The sequence below is a fragment of the Podarcis tiliguerta genome, assembly GCF_965153285.1.
Source record: "Podarcis tiliguerta genome assembly, chromosome: 2".
NCBI lineage: Eukaryota > Metazoa > Chordata > Lepidosauria > Squamata > Lacertidae > Podarcis > Podarcis tiliguerta.
The window spans coordinates 20,268,050-20,288,911 of NC_139535.1; the positions used below are offsets into that span (position 1 = coordinate 20,268,050).

A 20,862-nucleotide genomic window follows, 5' to 3' on the forward strand; every position below is an offset into this window, starting at 1 on the left:
AACACGCTGTTTTTTGTCAAAGCACTGCTGCGTGAACCGGGCAAACATCCAGAGATGCTCTCTATACCGTAAGGACACTGGGAAAACACTGCTTTTATCAACTTCTCCTCAACACTATTACTTTCAATAATATGCAATTTGATAAGATAGCAAAAAACCGAATTCCTGTTTTCTCAGATGAGAACCAGCTATCTTCCGCATATACCGTATTTTTGCTCTATAAGACGCACCAGACCATAAGACGCACCTAGTTTTTGGAGGAGGAAAACAAGAAAAAAAATATTCTGAATCTCAGAAGCCAGAACAGCAAGAGGGATTGCTGCACAGCGATCCCTCTTACTGTTCTGGCTTCTGGGATAGCTGTGCAGCCTGCATTCGCTCCATAAGATGCACACACATTTCTCCTTACTTTTTTGGAGTCTTACAGAGCAAAAAATATGGTAATTACACCCAATGGGAGAAGCAGTTTGCCAACGTGAAGCTTTAACATCTTGCCCCTTGCACAAAGGCCAACAAGGCATGTTCAGAGTTACCCTGGCTGAGACTGACTCGTCCAACATCACACGTTGGCTGGTTGGCAAATGTGGGATTTGCGTCCAGGAACACACACACAAATGAATTTATCATGTCCTATGGCTCTGTGATGCCTGGGAATCGACCTCTTAAAATGGCAAGGCATCTTGTGACACTTTAAAGACTAACACATTTATTGTGGCGAAAATTTTCCTAAGCCACAGTCCACACTTTAGCCTGATGCATCGCTTATAATCCCATGGGATGCGGAACGGGGACACACAGTAGTGAATTTACGTTTGCCAATTCAAGATTCACTTTGTGCATCTGATGGCTGTGGCCCCATGAAAGCTTATGCCATAATAAACCATAAGGTGCCGCAAGACTCCTCGTCGGTTTTTTGCTACGACAACTCGTCGTTGTTTTTGCCCATCCTACCCATCTGGAAATGTTTAAAATGTGAGTCAGCACTTAAAAACAGGAGCGTTTTTGGCCACCCTGGACTGCTTGGACATTTGATCCGCCGCAGTGCGTGTTCTATGAGTGCAGCCTTTTGAACTGGGTGGGGATCTCTGGCTTCCTGTAGCATCAGAGCAATTGGCATCTGAGCTGCTTGATCCTGTCTCCCTGTCCTGCAACTGAGAAGGGTTTTCCTCTTAACTTCCTCCCTCCCCCCCCCCCCCCGCAGATGGTTTGCATGATGGTTTGATGGGATCTCTTGCAAGGAGCTGTGAATAAAGGAAGTTCTCGTGGTGAGCGGGGTAGCAGCACGGGATAATTCAGGTCAGTGTGGGATAATTCAGGTCAGTGTGCTCTGCGTTGGGCTCTCTCTGCATGGAAGAGAGAGCAAGCCAGGAAAGGCACATTCCAACCCAGCTACAGGACCAGCCCACTCTGCACAGGAGAAAAGCTGGAGCATGCTCAGTCCTCGCAGGAATGGGAGCCTTCATCCACCCACCACAGTGAGAGAGAGGCACCAATGTGACGCTGGCAAATCCAAACATCGAAAACAAGATGCTGCGCTCCCATCTCTCTCTCTCTCTCTGATTTTACTCTTCTTCCAATAACTTTGAAAGTGTGCCATGTAGCAGCAATGACTTAATGTTGGGCCTGGCGATCCCCGAGTCTTGGCAAATGTTGGAGATAAAACATTGCAAACATTGAATGCAAAAACACTGCCCATTTAGAATGATCAAGAAATATCCACACAGCTTCGAAGGAACTGCAGGGCTCTCTCTCAAGAGAGAGACAGAATGTGGCAGAAGAGCATGTTGAATTTTCAACTTTCAAATTGCCAAAATGTTGTAACATAACCTGGGAATTCAGAAGATATTTTGGTTAAATTGATATGATTTAGTTTTGGTAAGTAAAATGTCTGTAAAATTACATGGAAATCACCAATGATTGCCAAGTACTAGCAGTTTATTATTATTATTATTATTATTATTATTAAGCATTACTTGACTTTATCAGAAGGTAAAATTAAAAACTTACTTGGTTTTCCGAAACAGTTCATATGCTTCTTCATCAAACGTAGACTTACCAAGCTATGTGTTGTCCGATCACAGCAATAATAGCAGATTTGAATCCCTCACACTCAAAAACATATTTTTAAGATCCACCTCACTGAAGAAATTTGCAAAAATTTAAGTTTCACCCTCCTAAAATGAAATGCCCTAGTATGGCAGTTCACTTCTGGGTTTCAAAATCCTCAATGCTGGGGGTAAGAGAGAGGTTTGCTTCAGTTGCTATAGAGTCCACAGTGACCGGAACAGACTTCTTCCCTGCCCCAAGCTTTCAGTCTTCTGAAAGTGGAACCCAGAAGCGGATTGCCACATTCTAGGCATATTGATTCATCCAGCTTTAAAAGTGTTCTAAATATATTCAAATAAATTTGAATATATAAAATATTTCAAATAAATAAACAGCATACTCTTTTTGTACAGGTAATGCAGGCAGGGTTGGGTTGTTTCGGGGTTTTTTTTTTTGCGAAACCCTATTCCTGTAAGCATGCATCAGAAAAGAGAGGGAGCAGGTGGCGCTGTGGTCTAAGCCACTGAGCCTCTTGGGCTTGCCAATCGGAAGGTCGGTGGTTCGAATCCATGTGACGGCCAACCTAGCAGTTCGAAAGCACAGCGATGCAAATAGATAAATAGGTACCACTGTGGTGGGAAAGCAAATGGCGTTTCCATGCGCCAGAAGCGGTTTAGTCATGCTGGACACATGCCCTGGAAACCTGTCTGTGGACAAATGCCGGCTCCCTCGGCCTGAAAGCGAGATGAGCGCCGCAACCGCATAGTTGCCTTTGACTGGACTTAACCATCCAGGGGTCCTTTACCTTTTACTGCGTCAGAAAAGAGGTGAAGGGAATCCACCCTTTTAATCACCTTTGATTCTCAGTTGGTAAGTGATCGTGAATATGTCCAGAATTTTGGAGGAGATATATATGGTTGTCAGCTCCTGACCTGAAGACGACTCCTGAGTTTTAAAGAGACAACGTACAACTCTACATTTATAGGAGGAGGAGGAGACGCTCCTATTAAAGGAAAGAGAAATAGCCATGGAGGTCAGAAGGGGATGGAGAACTCAGTGATGACAGCACACATGCTTTGCATGCTAATGACCTCTGTTTGGGTCATTTGCATATCAAGGTAGCATGGGAAACCTGGAGAACCACTGCCAATCACTATAGACAACACTGAGCTACATCAGTGGTGGGGGAACCTCAGGCCAAGGGGCCTAATGTGGCCCTCCTGACCTTTTTATCTGGCCCTCAGGACCATGACCCCTCTCCATGTCCCTGCTCCATGTTCTCCTGGAGTGCTTTTGCCTGGCTGGAATGTGTTGTTGAAGGGAGATATTGCCTCTTGCTAGCCTGGATTGGAAGATGTCCAAATTATCCAGCCATGCTATTCCTATATGATTCTGAGCATCCTTAGTGTGGCAGTAGATCTTTTGCAGTAGCACCTGAACATTAGCAGATCCAAGCAGATCAGGGCTGTTTCCAGATGGGTGGCTCATGCTGATAAGAAATCACCGTCCTTCTGCTGTAAGGTTCAAGCACAATTGCAGTTGGCTTTCTACGCTGCTGGGAATATTGCACTTTTTCTGCACATTCATCCTGTTAAAAAACAAAAAGAGAGAAGAGGGGAAAAACCCAATAATAACGATAAATACTAAAATACAAATAACAATAGGCAACCAACAGATCACATCACTATGTGAATCTGAAATTAAGCATATAAATTAATATAAGCTCTCCAGATGTCCAAATTGATGTAAAATGTGTTTGAATGTAGTCAGAGTAGTGAGTTCCTCCGACCTTTGTGCAATATACAATACATATTTGGCCTCCCAAGATCAAAGTATCTTAGCCACCGTAAGAGCTTGCAAAACTTGTGTTGTCCATCCTTTCATCTCCTTACTATAGGAATATAGTCTAAAAGCATGAAAACATCTCCAAATATCAAGGATTTCGCCACTGTGAAATTGATGTGTCAGCTTCACACCAAAAGGAACGTCTCACTGGACAAGCCCACACCATATGCCTCAGAGAGGCATTCTCAGTTTGGCACTTGCAACATCTGTTTGTATGCCTTCCTATACAAACGTTCCAAGCCAGAGGCCAACGCCACATCTTACTGCTGTGAATTCTTTCTCTCACCTGTCCTCCATCTGCTACCAGTTTGGAAGCCTGCCTTAGGCTAAGGACAGCAAAGGAAGGCTTGGCTTACAATGCCACCTCCCCTTACCTTATGAAGCTCTGGTGTCCCCCCCCCGTTTAATGAAATCTTCCTTTTTTATTATTCCTGCAGACTTTTTACCTGACAGGTTGATAATGTTTTCCCTGTATTTGCTGTTTGATGTTACTGTTTTATTGTGATGCTGTGAGTCTAACCATTGTACGCCACCTTCATTAAATGGTTACCCTTGAATCTGCCCCTTTCCCAGACTTTCCTAAACAGGAAACATACAATTTTGGATGGATTACCTACATTCTCTGATGCGTTCAAATGATGTGCCCTGTGATTGACAACACATGTAGAATTCCAGACATACCCTCCTTGAAAAAAAGGCAGAGCAATGAAATAAATACACACAGCTATTCAAATTAGGGGTCCTGATTTTAAATTGAAAGGCAGATTTAGGTAATTCTGAAATTAGGCCTAACCTGATTGTAAAAATCCCAGATGAGATCCTAAGAAGCAGTTTGGTGAGACTTACTTATTTGAGGTTAGGCTTCCTATGTGCTTCACAGCCATGTGATAGACAGTCAACAGGTAAAGCTTTCTATTCACTGTATCTTTATGCTGTGGAAAGCTGCACCTGAATAATTTCTGTATGTCATCATGCCAAAGTGATAAAATCTATTCTTATTTGAAAATACCTCCACAGGTGAAAGTCTATTTAATACCTCCATGCACGTTGTTATTAATATGTGCACACACACACAAACCATATTGTTTACAGTGGAAATATTTCCCAAGAACAAATCTCAGTGCAGCTGCACTATCACTTTCTAGTGATCATTCCTAAAGATAGCCTCACTTTTACGTTAAGTCTCAAAACAATGGCAAGTCAGACTCACACAAAGACCAACATCTCAAAACAAACAGGAATGCCATATTTTCCAGCTCTTGAAAACCAGATGATGCTTGTAGTCTGATGCTGAGGCTATCATCATGTCTCTTGCTGACTATCTCCTGAGAGCAGGCAAATTTTTTCCTCATGACTGTTTTAAGAAATGACTCCCACTATCATTGCAATTACTTCTCCCTCCCTGCAAGAAAATAACACTCTGTTCCGAAGACTAGTTGGCCTGAGACTACAGAACCAGACTCCATCCGTCAGTCACAGAAGAACCAAGGTCTGCTCTGTTGTATGTGTTTGTGTGAGCAGGTTTCCTCAGAGATTAAAAAGATATCAGGCTAATAATAATAATATGATGAGGATGGTGATGGCAAAAATAGAAAGAAAAACATCAAAAAGAGTGGACATAATTTTACTATTTTTTTATTTTACAAATGCTTTCCTAGTCTTTTCCTGTGGAAATGTACTAATTATTGTGGGCGAATCTAGCTTTCAGGCAATGTCACATTTGACCTTAAGTATGGCATTCTTGTCTCATAGCTGAACGGTGATCATTCTTTACCTGCTTTATGGAAATTGTAACTTTTTAATATGAAATAAGCTGTAGCTGTCTGTTTAAAAAAGCATTTCACTAACTCGCGTCTCTTATTTGCTTAAATATGCAGCTTCCAGTCAAGCGTTTGCGTCACATTCTGATCCGATGTGCATAAAAGCATGCTGTGAAACTTAGCAAATGCCAAAAAAATTAACCAGTGTCTAAATTTGAGGCCTCTTTTGAGCTTGAGACCCGGGCCAAATGTCTCCCCACTCCACTGATGGGCCCTAACATTAGAAAGAGTGAATCACATGCCTCAGGCGGCAGCTGCTTGAGGTTGGGCAGTGGCAACTGGTGACAACTGAAGCTGCCTTCAGAGTATTTTGATTGGAAGGTGGAGTATAAACCTTCAGAAAGAAAAAAAGAAAAGAATCAATGTGACATAGCGGAGACTTTAGGATTCAGCTACAAATAGCCCAACTCTGTGCCATGTGCCTAGACTTAAAGAAGACAGGCTATTTTTGTGTGTCACTTTTTAAAAGGTTCATAATAGGCAGTTTTGTGTGAATAAAATAAGGCTATGGAATAGCCCATCCTGAATATCTGGGCTGAGGCAACAATTGTATAAACAGTTATGTAAATGAGAAATGCCACCATGACTGTGTATACACCATACACTGAAAGCACATACGCATAAATCCTAATAGTTTACCCCACAGAGCTACAACGCCCTTAACAAACTACAGTTCCCAGGATTCCATGCCGGGACGTGCTTTAGATGTATGGTATGCCGTCTGCCTCTCAGCAAAGACTGTTGTTATGCGGATAATAAAACAGTTTTGCGGATCCCTTCTCAAAGCTCAGCAGATCTTCTGAAATATATCGTAAGCAGCCAATTGAAAAATACACTGAAATATCTACGGATATTTGGCTTTATAATACATACATATATAATTATGTTGTGCAATACCCGTAAACCCGTAAGATTTGCCACATTTGAGAGCGTTTTCCAAGCAAAGTGAGGTTTGCTATATAGAGAGGACAGGATTGTAAACAAATAAATCCATGCAAAGTGAGGTTTGCTATATAGAGAGGACAGGATTGTAAACAAATAAATCCATGCATGTTAAGGCTTTAGTTTTGTTTAATTTGCTGCAAGACCTGGCACTGAACCTCAGCTAAAAATGCACCCCCCCACCTCCTAAATAAACATCGGTCACCTCATTTATTTTTATTTTTAAATGAGAGAAAAGACCACCCCTTCTGGCTGCGCGTATGTATCTGGCTGCTGGCTTTACGCAGCAGCAGCACCAGATCCCGGCGGAATCCGCCCCGCGCTTTCCCTCTGGCCTTTTCGCTGCTAACTTTTTCCAACTAAGTTTAGCTTTTGGATCAAGCCGAGGAGCGGCGCGAGGCGACTTCTTCTTTCTTTTTTTCTTTTTTCCCCCCTAAGGGGAGGACGGGGGCGAAGAGGGTTTTTTCGGGACGGAGGCGCCGGGGCTCGGGTTAGGAAAGGCGCAGAGGCATCCACCGGGGAGGAGGCGGAGGCGGGAACGGCCTGCATTGGAAAGGGGTCCTCCCCATCCGGAGGGACCCACAGGCCGCCCACGCCGCCGGAGTCCTCTTCGCCATCCCTTTGGCTTTGCCCCCAATTCAGCAGAAGAAGAGCCGCCCGGTGCGCGGCATCCACGGAGCTGCCATGAGGCTGTGGGGTTTGCTGCTCGCAGGTAAGTCTCCGCCAAGGATCGGGGTCGCGGCACCTGCCTGTCAAAGTCCTGGCAGGATGGCCAGGAAGAAGCGAGGCAGAGAATAGGGAGCCTCATGCTGAAAGGAGGGAGAACTTCACTTTTGGAATTGTGTGTGTGTGTGTGTCCACTAGGATAGCGACTTTTAAAACTATTTTTTAATCAACGAGGGCTTGAGGGCTTCTTAAATCTTTTCTAGGGACTGCATCTCAAGACCACTGCCTCCATGCCACCCTTGCCCTTCCCTCAGGACGGCGGCGGGGGGTGCCTTCTTAACAGCCCAAACCAGAGAAATCTCCTTTTCTTCTCACACAAACATCCTGATGGTTGTCCTCAGTGTGGCCACTCATCCTGGTGGGGCACTGCCAGGCCTGATGTGCCCTGTTTGACGGTTGGGTTCACCTCTCTGAGATTCCCCAAAGGACAGGCTTCAAGATGGTATAAATAGCGTCTGGTGGTCTTCTTCGCAGGGAGTATATTCTTAACTCCTACTTTCTACTTGGGGCATACGGTGGTCTAGACTATATTGGCTGAAGTGGGTGTGGGTGGGTGGGTGCTGATATTGGGGTCCTATCTGCCCCATTCTAGAATGCCTCACTGCTTGAGGGTTGCCAGCAACTGCCGCGTTCCCCCAGCAACAAGATGCTATGGTGGAGAAAGCTGCACCTGTTGATTTGCCACTTAGCAGCCTTACCTCCGCTTCTCTCAGACAAGCGGCCCAATCCTATGCAAGTCTGCACGTAATAAACTTTCAGAGGTTTCGGAGGAACCCCCAGTGAGACGGCAGCTGCATAGGACCGCACCTTAGATGTGTCTCATACGGAGGCTAAGGATGTGGGTGATGTCTGGATGGTCCATCTGCTGCCAGCGGACACCCGTTTTTGTCTTGTTCACAAGATCACACCAACATACTCTTGTGCTAAGTAATCGGAAGTCAGTGCCTTCCGTCTGCACGCTGGACAATCGCTTATGCAGGTTGAAACCTCCACTTTGCCGGCAGATATGTAATGGGAAAGAACCCATCCCGGTTCTGGGTGTGCAACCGCAAGCATTCATTTGAACGACGCCGAGGAGTTGCTAATCTGCGTCAAGTGTTCTTGGGTGCGTACCCTGAGAGCTGATGTAATAAGTTAAACATTTGTAGAGCAAGGAGCCTAGGCTTTGGCTTACACCAACCATATGGGGTCGTGGCAATAAGCAAAGACAAAATTAGGAGAGTAAAAATGTGTGTGTGTGTAAGTGAATAATGTCTCTGTGTATGCATGGAAGAGAGACGCCTCTATATTTGGCTTTGGTGAAATGTTTCAGCCTCTGAGAAGTCGCTCTGTCTCCCTTCCCCTTGGTTCTTGAACTGGGGCTTATCAGCAGTAGGCTGATAATTTAATTCTGGGTTACGTGGTTTGGGGGATAATTATTATTGCCCCCCAGGTCAGTTTTCACCAGCCTGGTGCCCCCTGGATGTTTTGGGTGACAGTGCTGGCTGGGGAGGGGGTCATAGGGATGTCGTCAAAAACATCTGGAGGGCACTGGGTTGGCGAAAGCTGCCCTCGATTCTTTCTTACCATCACTAACTCCCGTTTCACTTGGCAGTAGCTGTGTATTGAAAGAATAGCAGGGAGAGAAACCCACCTTTGGCTCTGAGATGTTAAGGTGCAGCTGTAGGTGTCCATTCTCAGGGCTACTTCGATGCTTGGCACACTGCCGTCCCCTCACCATTTTAGCAACTAGGATGGCTAAAGACTATATATAAGCGATGGCTCTTCCTGCCCTTTCAGGGCGTGCATAATGAGTTGGGTTGGCATCCTAAACCGTGCTTGCAAACACGAATCTGCCTGCTATTCCAGTTTGCTCAACTTAAAACAGTGCGATAGACGGTCTATATGTGGGGTGAGGAATTTTAAACATGCATCTTCGGTGGCAGCTTTGGGTCCACCCCACCTGCTTCGTTTTGTCTCTCCGTGCCCCTTCCCTGCCTCCAGAGTAGGGTGGGTGCCTGGTCTGCGTACTCCCACCCTCCATTCCCACCCAACCTTGGGTTGGGGGAAGCTGCACACCCAGCCCCACCAGCTGGAGTCTTTGTCCCTGGCTCCCTTTGAAGCTCTGGCTCCAGGGGATTTGAGGCTCAGAGAGCTGGCATGGAGCCTGGGAGCAGCCTTGCAATGTGAGAAGCTTGGGGGGGGGGCGCTAACAGGAAGGACCCACACTTGCCCCACCTCAGCAGCTGTAGAAGGAGTACCGAGTGCCGCAGTGTTGGGAATGTGTTGGCAAAGGAAGGAATGGCCCTTGAAGTTTTCTTCAGCTGCAGGGCCATCATCTCTCTCCCCCCATCCCATGTTTCCCCTTGCCAGTTTGCAGTGAAGTGGAGGGGCAAGACCGCTTGGCATCCAGCGGGACCCAAACTTATCCGAGCTGCGATCTCCGCTTGGTGCTGTGCCACCGCCTCCCTCTTTTTAGCAGGCTCTCCGATGGACGTGGGCTCTTATAAAGCCATCGTTTCACGGCTTTCGGCCCCCAGCCCCCACGTTCCTTGGCGCGGGGCCAAGCTGGCCGGACAACAGAGCCAATCCCTGCCACGGTTATTTCTGGCAGGGCTGCGGCTTCCGCTCCCAGGCCCCATGTAGTTGCTGAGGGCAGAGGAGGCGAGCAGAGGCATTTCACGTGCCCCCCCCAGCCCCACCCTTGCAGGGTGAGCAGCAGAAACAGGTGGAAGCATCTGGTGGCGGATGCCTAGCTGCATGTGAAAGGAGATGCCTAGGAACCTCCATCTCTAGCGCTGCAGTTATCTATCTGCACTTGGCTGGGATTGTTGCACTGCCAAGTCCTGGGTGTGTGGCCAGATCAAAATGGCAAAAAGACCCATCGTAATGGGGGTGCCCCTTTAATCTGAATAGGGTTAGGCAACCTTCATTGGCTCCCAGTACGTTTCTGATGCTGTATTGTTTTTAACATTCAGTTGGAAGCCGCCCAGAGTGGCTGGGGAAACCCAGCCAGATGGGTGGTGTATAAATAATAAACTATTATTAATTATTATTTATGGTGAACTGACTAGATAGGTTGCTGCTATCCCTGTTTTCTCAAGGAGGAATGGAGCAATAGAGAGAGTAGGATCCGAACCCAGACTTTAACAACTCTGGTTGATTACTGAAATATACCCGGAGTTGTGTAGTGATTTCATGCTCTTTATTGCAGCTCGTAGAACGGAAGTTGAATTTCCTCCCAAACCTCAGGCTTTATATACATTATTTACACAATGGGTCCTGTCTGATTGGCTGGTTCTGCTTCACTCCTGGAGCCTGATTAGGCTGCTACTGCAGGCCAATCACTTGTTGCATTCTAGGATCCTACCAGCCTAATAGGCTGATTAACTTCCTCCTGGAGCCTGGTTGGGCTGCTCCTACAGGCCAATCAGTTGTTGCATTCTAGGATCCTACCTGCCTATTGTTCTAGGATCCAAGCTTAGTACATAACAATTACCATTTTGTTTCATGGATTCTCCCCCTTCCTATGAATGGTTTCTGTGGGGCTCGAGTGGTTTGCCATCCAATGCAGTGATTTGGTCTGCACATCTGCAGCATCACCAATTATCTCGACAGAAAGTGGTACTTCTAGCACAGTCTCTGGAGGGTTGGATCACACTGACCTTCCCCTCCCCTCGTATGATTAAAAGCACTTTGGTAACTCTGAAGAACTGGCATTCGTCTGTCTCCCAAATGCCATAGATATCCACCTATCTTTTTATTCAGGGCTAAACAAAGGGCTCAGCCACACTTCCATAGCTGCCAGGTTTTCTAGGCTTTCCAGGTCTGTGTTTGAGTAGTTTCTAATTTTTGCCCTGAGAAAGCCTGCATTTTACTTGCTGAATCGGGGCAAACAGAACTTGGTTTTCTGCGGATATTGCCATTTGCTCCGATTCAACAGTAAAAAGTGGGTTTTCCTGGGGAAAGTGCCAGGACAAAAACACAAAATTGTGCTCAGACGCAGACGTAGAAATCCCAGACCTGTACCTAGAGAGCATGGAGCAAATGTTAAGTGTGGATGAGCCCTAAGTGTGACACGAGAGCTCTGCAAATAGGAATAGCTTTCAAAAGATTTAATAGTAGCCATCTGGACTGGGTGGCTTCCATTGGAATAATGGGAGTTGGTAGCACCCATTTGCCCCACAGGGCAAAATAAAGAGGTACTGGTATGCTTATATGATTTTCACATCAAGAGGGGGCAGCAATGCAAAAAAGCCACTATACAGTGGTACCTTCGTTCTCAAACTTAATCCATTCCGGAAGTCCGTTCCAAAACCAAAGTGTTCCAAAACCAAGGCACTCTTTCCCATAGAAAGTAGTGCAAAACGGATTAATCCCTTCCAGACTTTTAAAAACAACCCCTAAAACAGCAATGTAACATGAATTTCACTATCTAACGAGACCATTGATCCATAAAATGATAGCAATAACCAAAGTACTGGAGTCACACAATCAATCCATCAGTAGCTGAACTGGGTTCCACACAGTCACAAAAACAAAACGAAAAGAGCCGCAAAAACAAAAAACACAAAATAAATAGCAAAAACAGACAGACTTCAGCATAACACTCAAAACGGAAGCGTGGCACTCAAATTAGAAGCATTGCACTCAAAACGGAGCACGTTTGGCTTCCAAAAAAAGTTCGCAAACCGGAACACTTACTTCCGGGTTTGCAGTGTTTGGGTATCTAGTTGTTTGAGTACCAAGGCGTTTGAGAACCAAGGTACCACTGTAATTCAGGATGCTTACAGACTGCTGCTGTTTTCGGGTGGAATTCAATCACATATCGGCAATTTCAGGTTGCACCATTATGTTTGACTGGGAGGTCAAACCCAATTTCCCCAAAGGCTCAGATTTTTTTGTGATCAGGAAAGTGGTTGGGGGATGCATTGGGAAGTGTGGGGTGACACTTGCTTGACATTGTCTGACCTCCCCACGAAAAAATCAGAACGACTGCTCAATAAGTAGCTGGTGTCTTTCTAATCTCCCTGCAAACAGATCAAGACGACTGCCCAGTAAACAGGTCATCTGGAAGCAACCTTGGTGTGTTGACTCATAAACCGAAGAACAAAAATAATATTTTGGTGCCAAAGAAACCCAGATTCTCTGTTCAAAACAAATGATGCTGAGAAGCAACAGTATAACAGAGCTGGTTAAATCTGAACGAATGCTCGAGCTGTGCCTCGGGCTAAAGAGTGCAAGTTGTCCCTTTCCCCTCTCTGAATGTAAAGGTTTGTTTTGGGGTGGAAAAGTAAATAGTGACGGTCGGGGTAAGTGGCGGTGTCTGTGAAGGGGTGTGCATGAAGGGGCTTGACTGGAGGCCAAGTGAAAGGAGCGAGAGCCCTGGAATGCTCAAGAGTTCGGTGCATTTGCCAATCACTGCCTTTATATTGTCAAGAAAAAGAAAATAAGACGGTCAAAGCAGCAGATCAAATGGGAACACCCATAAACTGCTCTTAACAGGAAAACCTTTATTGTCAAAAAAATCACCTCAAATGGAGTAAATCGGATATAGTTTTGCATAAACTGTATCCTCAGGAATCTCGAGGGTGAGGGGAAAATCCAGTTCTTAATCAGAGTGCCTTGATGACATCGTTTCATTAAATTTGGGCATTATCCAGCCAAATTAAGCTCTTGCGAGCGAGCCTGATTTCAGTGGCAGTGCTGTGGGCTTATTTCTGAGTAGATATGCATAAGGTAAAGGTAAAGGAACCCCTGACCATTAGGTCCAGTTGTGACCGACTCTGGGGTTGCGGCGCTCATCTCGCTTTATTGGCCGAGGGAGCCGGCGTACAGCTTCCGGGTCATGTGGCCAGCATGACTAAGCCGCTTCTGGCGAACCAGAGCAGCGCACGGAAACGCCGTTTACCTTCCCGCTGGAGTGGTACCTATTTATCTACCTGCACTTTGACGTGCTTTTGAACTGCTAGGTTGGCAGGAGCAGGGACCGAGCAACGGGAGCTCACTCCGTCGCGGGGATTCGAACAGCTGACCTTCTGATCAGCAAGTCCTAGGCTCTGTGGTTTAACCCACAGCGCCACCCGCGTCTCTAGATATGCATAAGACTGGGCTGTAAATCTCTCTCCCTGAAATTAGTGGGACTTTAAAAGTGCTCACCAGTGAGTAGACTGTGCCTTTTGATTCCAATTTGTTTGCTCGCTTTCAAAGGTATCTCATGATAGCTAAAACCTTGGTTTTTAAAATGGGTGAAAGCTGAGATTGTCAATAATCTACATTATATGTCCTCTCCTTCTTGGCGCCATCTTTCTCTCTGTTATGACCTCAGATGCTGAAGTTACATCTTTCTAATATTTGGAAGTCCTATCATAATCCTCTGGACTGTGGAGTTTCATTGTCTTGCCTTTTTATGGATGCCAAATCTTCCACCACCCAACCGCTGACAGCAGCCTAGCTAGTGGGTATGATTTGCACTTGAACTCTAGTTAATGCCTAAGTTCCATCCCTCTACAATGCCAAGTTGAAGGAACTCTTCCAGAGGACTTTTTTTTAATTCAGTATTCATCCGGATTTGCTTGCACAAAACTTCACACTTGGGTTGGACTATGCCTGGTCTTTATTGAGCATTCATTTTGATTTGTTTACAAGGTGCTTATATTACAAGGGACATTCGTCCAGAGGTCACCAATGTGGTGCTCTGCAGATGTTGCCGGACCTCAACTCCCATCAGCCCCAGCTATCATGATCAGTGGTCAGGGATCATGGGACTTGTAGTCTAACAACATCTGTATGTCACCCTGTTGGCTACCCCTGGTTTATGGGCTGTTTGCATGTCTTTCAGTTAATCCTTTAGTCACCCCACACTTTCTGAGACAGTTCCTCTCCACTTTCCAAACCGCAAAAAGTCAGGTTTGTTTATTTCTTTAAAGGGCATAGCTGTCAACTTTTCCCTTTTCTTGCAAGGAATACTATTCGGAATGAGGGAATTTCCCTTTGAAAAAGGGGAACGTGACAGCTATGTTAAAGGGGTGATTTGTTGTACAGTGGTACCTTGGGTTAAAAACTTAATTCGTTCTGGAGGTCCATTCTTAACCTGAAACTGTTCTTAACCTGAGGTACCACTTTGGCTAATGGGGCCTCCTGCTGCTGCTGCGCCGCCGGAGAACGATTTCTGTTCTCATTCTGAAACAAAGTTCTTAACCCGAGGTACTATTTCTGGGTTAGAGGAGTCTGTAACCTGAAGCACCTGTAACCCGAGGTACCACTGTACTAGGATGTTGGAGTACTTTTACCTATTTAAAGTTTCGGTATGCGCTTGGATCCCCCCCCCCACCCGGCAGTCTGGAATCAGTCAAAAACTCCTCATATCTATTACATTTAAGCATTTAAAAGCATACAGTGGTACCTCGGGTTACATACGCTTCAGGTTACATACGCTTCAGGTTACAGACTCCGCTAACCCAGAAACAGTACCTCGGGTTAAGAACTTTGCTTCAGGATGAGAACAGAAATCGTGCTCTGGCGGCGCGGCAGCAGCAGGAGGCCCCATTAGCTAAAGTGGTGCTTCAGGTTAAGAATAGTTTCAGGTTAAGAACGGACTTCCGGAACGAATTAAGTACTTAACCCGAGGTACCACTGTAATTGCATCCGTCACCTGTAAGATGAGCCGAACCTCATGGACCCAGCCACAGTGTCCCTTGTTCTGTACTCTCTGCTCCTCTTTCTGCCTTCCCTGTCTCCACAGTGCTGGGGGGAGCTCTCTGCCAGGAGCCTGAGCCCCCCCACGGCTGTTCCCAAGGCAGCTGCTACCCAAACACGGGAGATCTGCTGGTAGGCCGGGCCGACCGCCTCTTCGCCACCTCCACCTGCGGCCTGCGGCGTCCCCAGCCCTACTGCATTGTCAGCCATTTGCAGGTGAGTGTTGCCGAGCGAAGGTCGGTGGGCAAATTATTTCTTTAAAGGACCTCTATTCTAAGCCTGAGAGACTCGATAAGGGAAAAGCAAACACTAGAAATCTGAGCACTGACCAAACTGGCAACTGATGCTTACTTCAGCACTGCTAACAGGACAGCATCCTCTGCTCTACCTGGAAGCAGCCGTCGAAATAAAATTAAATAAAAAATTGTCCAGTAGCACCTTAGAGACCACAGTTCAAGAAGGACACTGACAAACTGGAACGTGTCCAGAGGAGGGCAACCAAAATGGTCAAAGGCCTGGAAACGATGCCTTATGAGGAACGGCTAAGGGAGCTGGGCATGCTTAGCCTGGAGAAGAGGAGGTTAAGGGGTGATATGATAGCCATGTTCAAATATATAAAAGGATGTCACATAGAGGAGGGAGAAAGGTTGTTTTCTGCTGCTCCAGAGAAGCGGACACGGAGCAATGGATCCAAACTACAAGAAAGAAGATTCCACCTAAACATTAGGAAGAACTTCCTGACAGCAAGAGCTGTTCGACAGTGGAATTTGCTGCCAAGGAGTGTGGTGGAGTCTCCTTCTTTGGAGGTCTTTAAGCAGAGGCTTGACAACCATATGTCAGGAGTGCTCTGATGGTGTTTCCTGCTTGGCAGGGGGTTGGACTCGATGGCCCTTGTGGTCTCTTCCAACTCTATGATTCTATGATTCTAAGTTTGTTCTGGGTATAAGCTTTTGTGTGCATGCTTAGGGAGTGCAGACCAGGTCTGCTTCTTGCTACTCTTGGGAAAACTGCAGACAGGAAGACCCCCATTCAACCTTGGGCTGGCCACACCTTCTCTCAGCCTAACTCCTTGCAGGAGGCAGGAATAAGGGAGACACATGCATGCCACTCTGAGTTCCTCACAGAAAAGCCTGGGTGTGTTTTTTAATAATGATTATTATTATTATTATTATTAATAATAATAATAATAATAATACCCCACCCTTCCCGGTTCAAAAACCAGGCTCAGGGAGGCTAACAACAAATTTAAAACACTTAATTATAAAAGCAGCATAATATATGGTATAAAAACATGAATAACAATAAAATTAAAAAATCAGTTAGATAATCCCCAGGGCTAGCTGGCTGAATTGTAAAATAACTAAAAACAAATAACAAAGAGGGTAGGGGCCAATCCAATGGACTTAAATGACAAGAAAGGGAGTTTTAACTGCACATTAGGAAGAACTTGTTGACAGCGCAAGCTGTTTGAGAGTGGAACAAGACTCACTTGGGAACTGCTGGACTCTCCTTTAAGAGGTTATTGAGCAGAGTGTAGACAGCTCTTGAATCAGGTTGCTAAAACAGCAGATCTGATGGTTGGACTATATGACTTTGAAGGTCCCTTCCTGCTCTTAGATTCTATGGAAGTTTGCATGCGCACACAAACACACAGATCATTCGCACCCTGTATCACTAGCTTCTGCGATTTCACCTAGCTCTGCTCACACATGCGCACAGCTTATCCTTGCAACCGTAATTGCTCAAGGAGAGAGAGAGAGATATGAAAGCTTAGTTTCTTTGGCTGCTGTTTTCTGTACCAAACCCCTCCTTCGCCTGAGGAGGGTGCTCATGTGGCGCATGCGTAGCTCAGCATATGGGTGTCTCTCTTGCAGGACGAGAAAAAGTGCTTCGTGTGCGACTCACGCCGGCCCTATCAGGCCTTGTCCAATCCTAACAGCCACCGCATTGAGAACGTGATCACTGCCTTTGCTCTCAACCGCAAGAAGGCCTGGTGGCAGTCGGAGAATGGTAAGGAGCGGGGGTTTCATCTCTGCGAGGTTGCCACATGATTCGATTTTTGCGCAGTGTGTGTTTACTTGCATACGTGTATATATATTTTTGCTGACTTGTATAGCAGGTTCTTTCAGCTACTTTTAAAAACCTCTTTGACCTGAGCCACGAGGGCTAAAAACTTGGGTTTGGGTTCAAAGGTTCTCTTCTTCCACCAGAAAGCATCTTCCTCTGTCGGAAGAAGGGCACCTCTGAGTCCCACGATTTTTCGGAAATGAGACATTTGATTCTTGACTTCACGCACTGGACTCCACCATGTTAGAAGTCCACAGTTTTGGCTGTGAGGATGTTTCCTCTTCCTCTTTCTACATTTGCCCGAGGTCCAGCGCCGAGGGCCTTCTGGCGGTTCCCTCACTGCGAGAAGCCAAGTTTCAGGGAACCAGGCAGAGGGCCTTCTCGGTAGTGGCGCCCGCCCTGTGGAACACCCTCCCAACAGATGTCAAAGAGAAAAACAACTACCTGACATTTAGAAGACATCTGAAGGCAGCCCTGTTCAGGGAAGTTTTTAATGTGTGGCATTTTAATGTATCCTTAATCTTTGTTGGAAGCCGCCCAGAGTGGCTGGGGAAACTCAGCCAAATGGGCGGGGTACAAATAAATTATTATTATTATTATTATTATTATTATTATTATTATTATTAGCACCGTTTCTCATCAAGTCTGCACAGCCCACTCTATATGGTACATGCCAGGGACATTAAATACCACGTTACATCAGGCAATCCTTTGGAGGGAAGTTTGTGCATGTGTGTCTTTTCCTGCTCTCGGGGTTGTGCGCTGCCCTGTGACAAGCCCTGTCGCCTCACAGCTGGGTGAACTCGCTGTGCCCCGGTTACGTGAGCCTGCAGAGAGTGCTCTTTGTCTGGGACATGGCACGGCTGAGAGAGTGTCCCCAGAGCCCTGTTCCTTTCCTTTCTCTCCTACGCAGAGGAAATGCTGAATCATACCCAACAGAGTCCCGTCTTTCCTGGACCTGGGCCAGGCGGGGGCGGGAGACAACAGAGGAGGGGCCTGCTACTTGCAGGAACACAGTGCTGCTGCCAGTTGTGGGAGCCTTGGCTCTATCTAGCTGCCCATCCGTTTCCGTCCTGGGTCATCACCATGGCACTTACACTGCTAGGTACCCCCTCCCTAAAATCCGCTACCACCTGCACAAGAATTTTCTGCATTAATCTAGAACAGTCTTCAGCAACCTGCTGCTCTCCATTGTTTCGACTGCAACCACCAACAGCCCCAAACCAGCGATATATACTTTTTGGCATGAGGTTGTCGTCCATATTTTGCATTGGCAAAATCCTTGATATTTGCAGATATTAAGTATAGGCACTCATCCACTCTTCCACTTGCCCCAGGTCTGGAAAGCATGAATCCAAGCAGATTTGCCTTTGTCCCCGCCGCTCTTTAGTGCTAAATCGGAACAAATGGCAGTCCACAAAAAACCTGATTGCTGTTTGTCCCGATTCAGCGCTAACTGTGGGTTTGCCCAGGGGGAAATCGGCAGGCTGAATGGAGGTTTGGGTGAGCCACACATCTCTTAGTGTAAGTCTCTGAGCTTGCAGTGGGCTTGCAAATTCTGTTACCCTGCTGTGAATCTTCACGCTGCAGAAATATTATTTAAAAGTGCATTAACTGTATCACTGTTAGTACAAGGATTCACAGCAGGAGAACAGAAGCGGATTTTGAGATCCCTTTGCGAGCAATCAATTCGTGCCTGGAAGGATAAATAGCCACCATCTATTATGGAACGGTCTGAGGACCTCACTGCCCTGGTTATATTTGAACACACTTTACATAGACTTTACATTTTCTTGTGGAAACCTATCTGGGGGGCTTATATCAATGTTTATGTTTAGCTTAAGATGGGTCTGTTTATGGTTATTTCACCCTCAGTGTGAGCTCATGGTAGTACTGTTATTATTAATAACTGTAATATTCATATATTACCTTTTCGTTGTTTTATGTGTCATAACTATTTCCCCCCCTTTGTTACATTTGCAAATTAATTAATTAATTAATCCATCAATCCATCAATCTTGAGTAGGGTGCAGAGTGGGCCTGGGATAGGGGAGGTGGTCTAGGGAGAGGCCTGTTCGGCCACATTTTGGCCTTGGGCCTGAGGTTCCCTACCCCTGCTCTGTATCATTGTGGGCAATTAAAACAGAGGTTCCCAGAGCTGAGTCCTATTGGATTGGTGAGGCCTGAAGCTGCCACATCCTTACACTAGGCCTAACAGGGTGTTGGCTGGGCTTGTTAGGTTTCCCTCCTTTTCCTACATGAGTCAAACTTGCTCCCTAGAAAGGCACCCAACACATTCTGCGTAGCGAGATCAGCAGCGGTGAGTTAGCGGATCTTCGCGCTGAGAAACAAGCCCCTGAGAAGTGTCTGAGAAATTCCTGAGCACGGTTTGAAAACTGCTTCCTTGTCGAATGGAGTTTTGCTGAGGACTCTAGCGCCGGCCCCTCTCCCTATGTGCCTGTCTCTCCATTTTGTTTTATTTTTACAAATTTTATTAATTTTTCCAGTTATTTTTAACAATATCACATGTAATTAACTAAAAAGAAGAAGAAAAAGACAGATACAAGATTCCCTTCTGCCCTTAGACCTCCCTCCACCTTTCCATGATTTCCATATTTAACATTTCTTGCTGCATATTTTATCTCATTATACACGATAAAGCTATTTTTAGCCATCTCACCCCTTGCGTTTTCCTGTAAGACCAATTGCAGTCGTTAACAGGTTTACCACACCTATCAGCCAATCACCCCTTCCCACCACCCTTCTGAGTAATACCCCTCCCCACCCTCTCACTATATATAAGGTGACTTCAGTTTCAGTGTATCTGAAGAAGTGTGCATGCACATGAAAGCTCATGCTAAGAACAAACTTAGTTGGTCTCTAAGGTGCTACTGGAAGAATTTTTTTTTTTTTTTTTGCATATTTTATATCCTCCATTCCACTTAACGTCCATATCCTAAGTCTCTGTTATCTTAAAAAGGTAAAGGTAAAGGGACCCCTGACCATTAGGTCCAGTCGTGGCCGACTCTGGTGTTGCAGCGCTCATCTCGCTTTATTGGCGGAGGGAGCCGGCGTACAGCTTCCGGGTCATGTGGCCAGCATGACTAAGCCGCTTCTGGCAAACCAGAACAGCACACGGAAATGCTGTTTACCTTCCCGCCGGAGTGGTACCTATTTATCTACTTGCACTTTGACATGCTTTCGAACTGCTAGATTGGCAGGAGCAGGGACTGAGCAACGGGAGCTCACCCCATTGCGGGGGTTTGAACCGCCGACCTTCTGATCAGCAAGTCCTAGGCTCCATGGTTTATTTTATTTTATTTCTTAAATATTTTTATTATTTTTTGTCATACAAAATTATAAAACATACCACACAATTTCCCACAAATACAATCTTATTGGACTTCCATCAGCACCTCTGATAATCCTCCATCTTAATCACTTCTTATGCATTTCCTAACTTAATATTGCCTTTACATCTCTTAACCTATCATCTCTCCTTTTCCATTTTTAAAATATTTCTAGTATTATTCCTCACAGGACTTCTTGTAAACCTACAAACATCATCTGATCGTCACAAATACTTTTCAAATAATCCGTAAATTTGCTCCAGTCTTCGGTAAATTTCTGGTCCCACCGGTTTTGGATCCTTCCTGTTAGTTTGTCAAATTCCACATAGTCCATTAATTTCATCCTCCATTCTAGGCTCTGTGCTTTAACCCACAGCGCCACCCGCGTC

General features: G+C 45.8%; 1 protein-coding gene across 1 annotated transcript in view; it reads left to right on the forward strand.

Annotated features, from left to right (window-relative positions):
* Positions 1-6,941: 6,941 nt before the first annotated feature.
* LAMB2 (laminin subunit beta 2) overlaps positions 6,942-20,862 on the forward strand; it is a 62,504-nt gene continuing 48,583 nt past the window's right edge. The window contains exons 1-3 of the mRNA XM_083424547.1: positions 6,942-7,365; positions 15,103-15,272; positions 16,931-17,066. Of these exons, the coding sequence (XP_083280673.1) occupies positions 7,338-7,365; positions 15,103-15,272; positions 16,931-17,066 (334 nt within the window). The 5' untranslated portion in view covers positions 6,942-7,337. The remainder of the gene's footprint in view (positions 7,366-15,102; positions 15,273-16,930; positions 17,067-20,862) is intronic.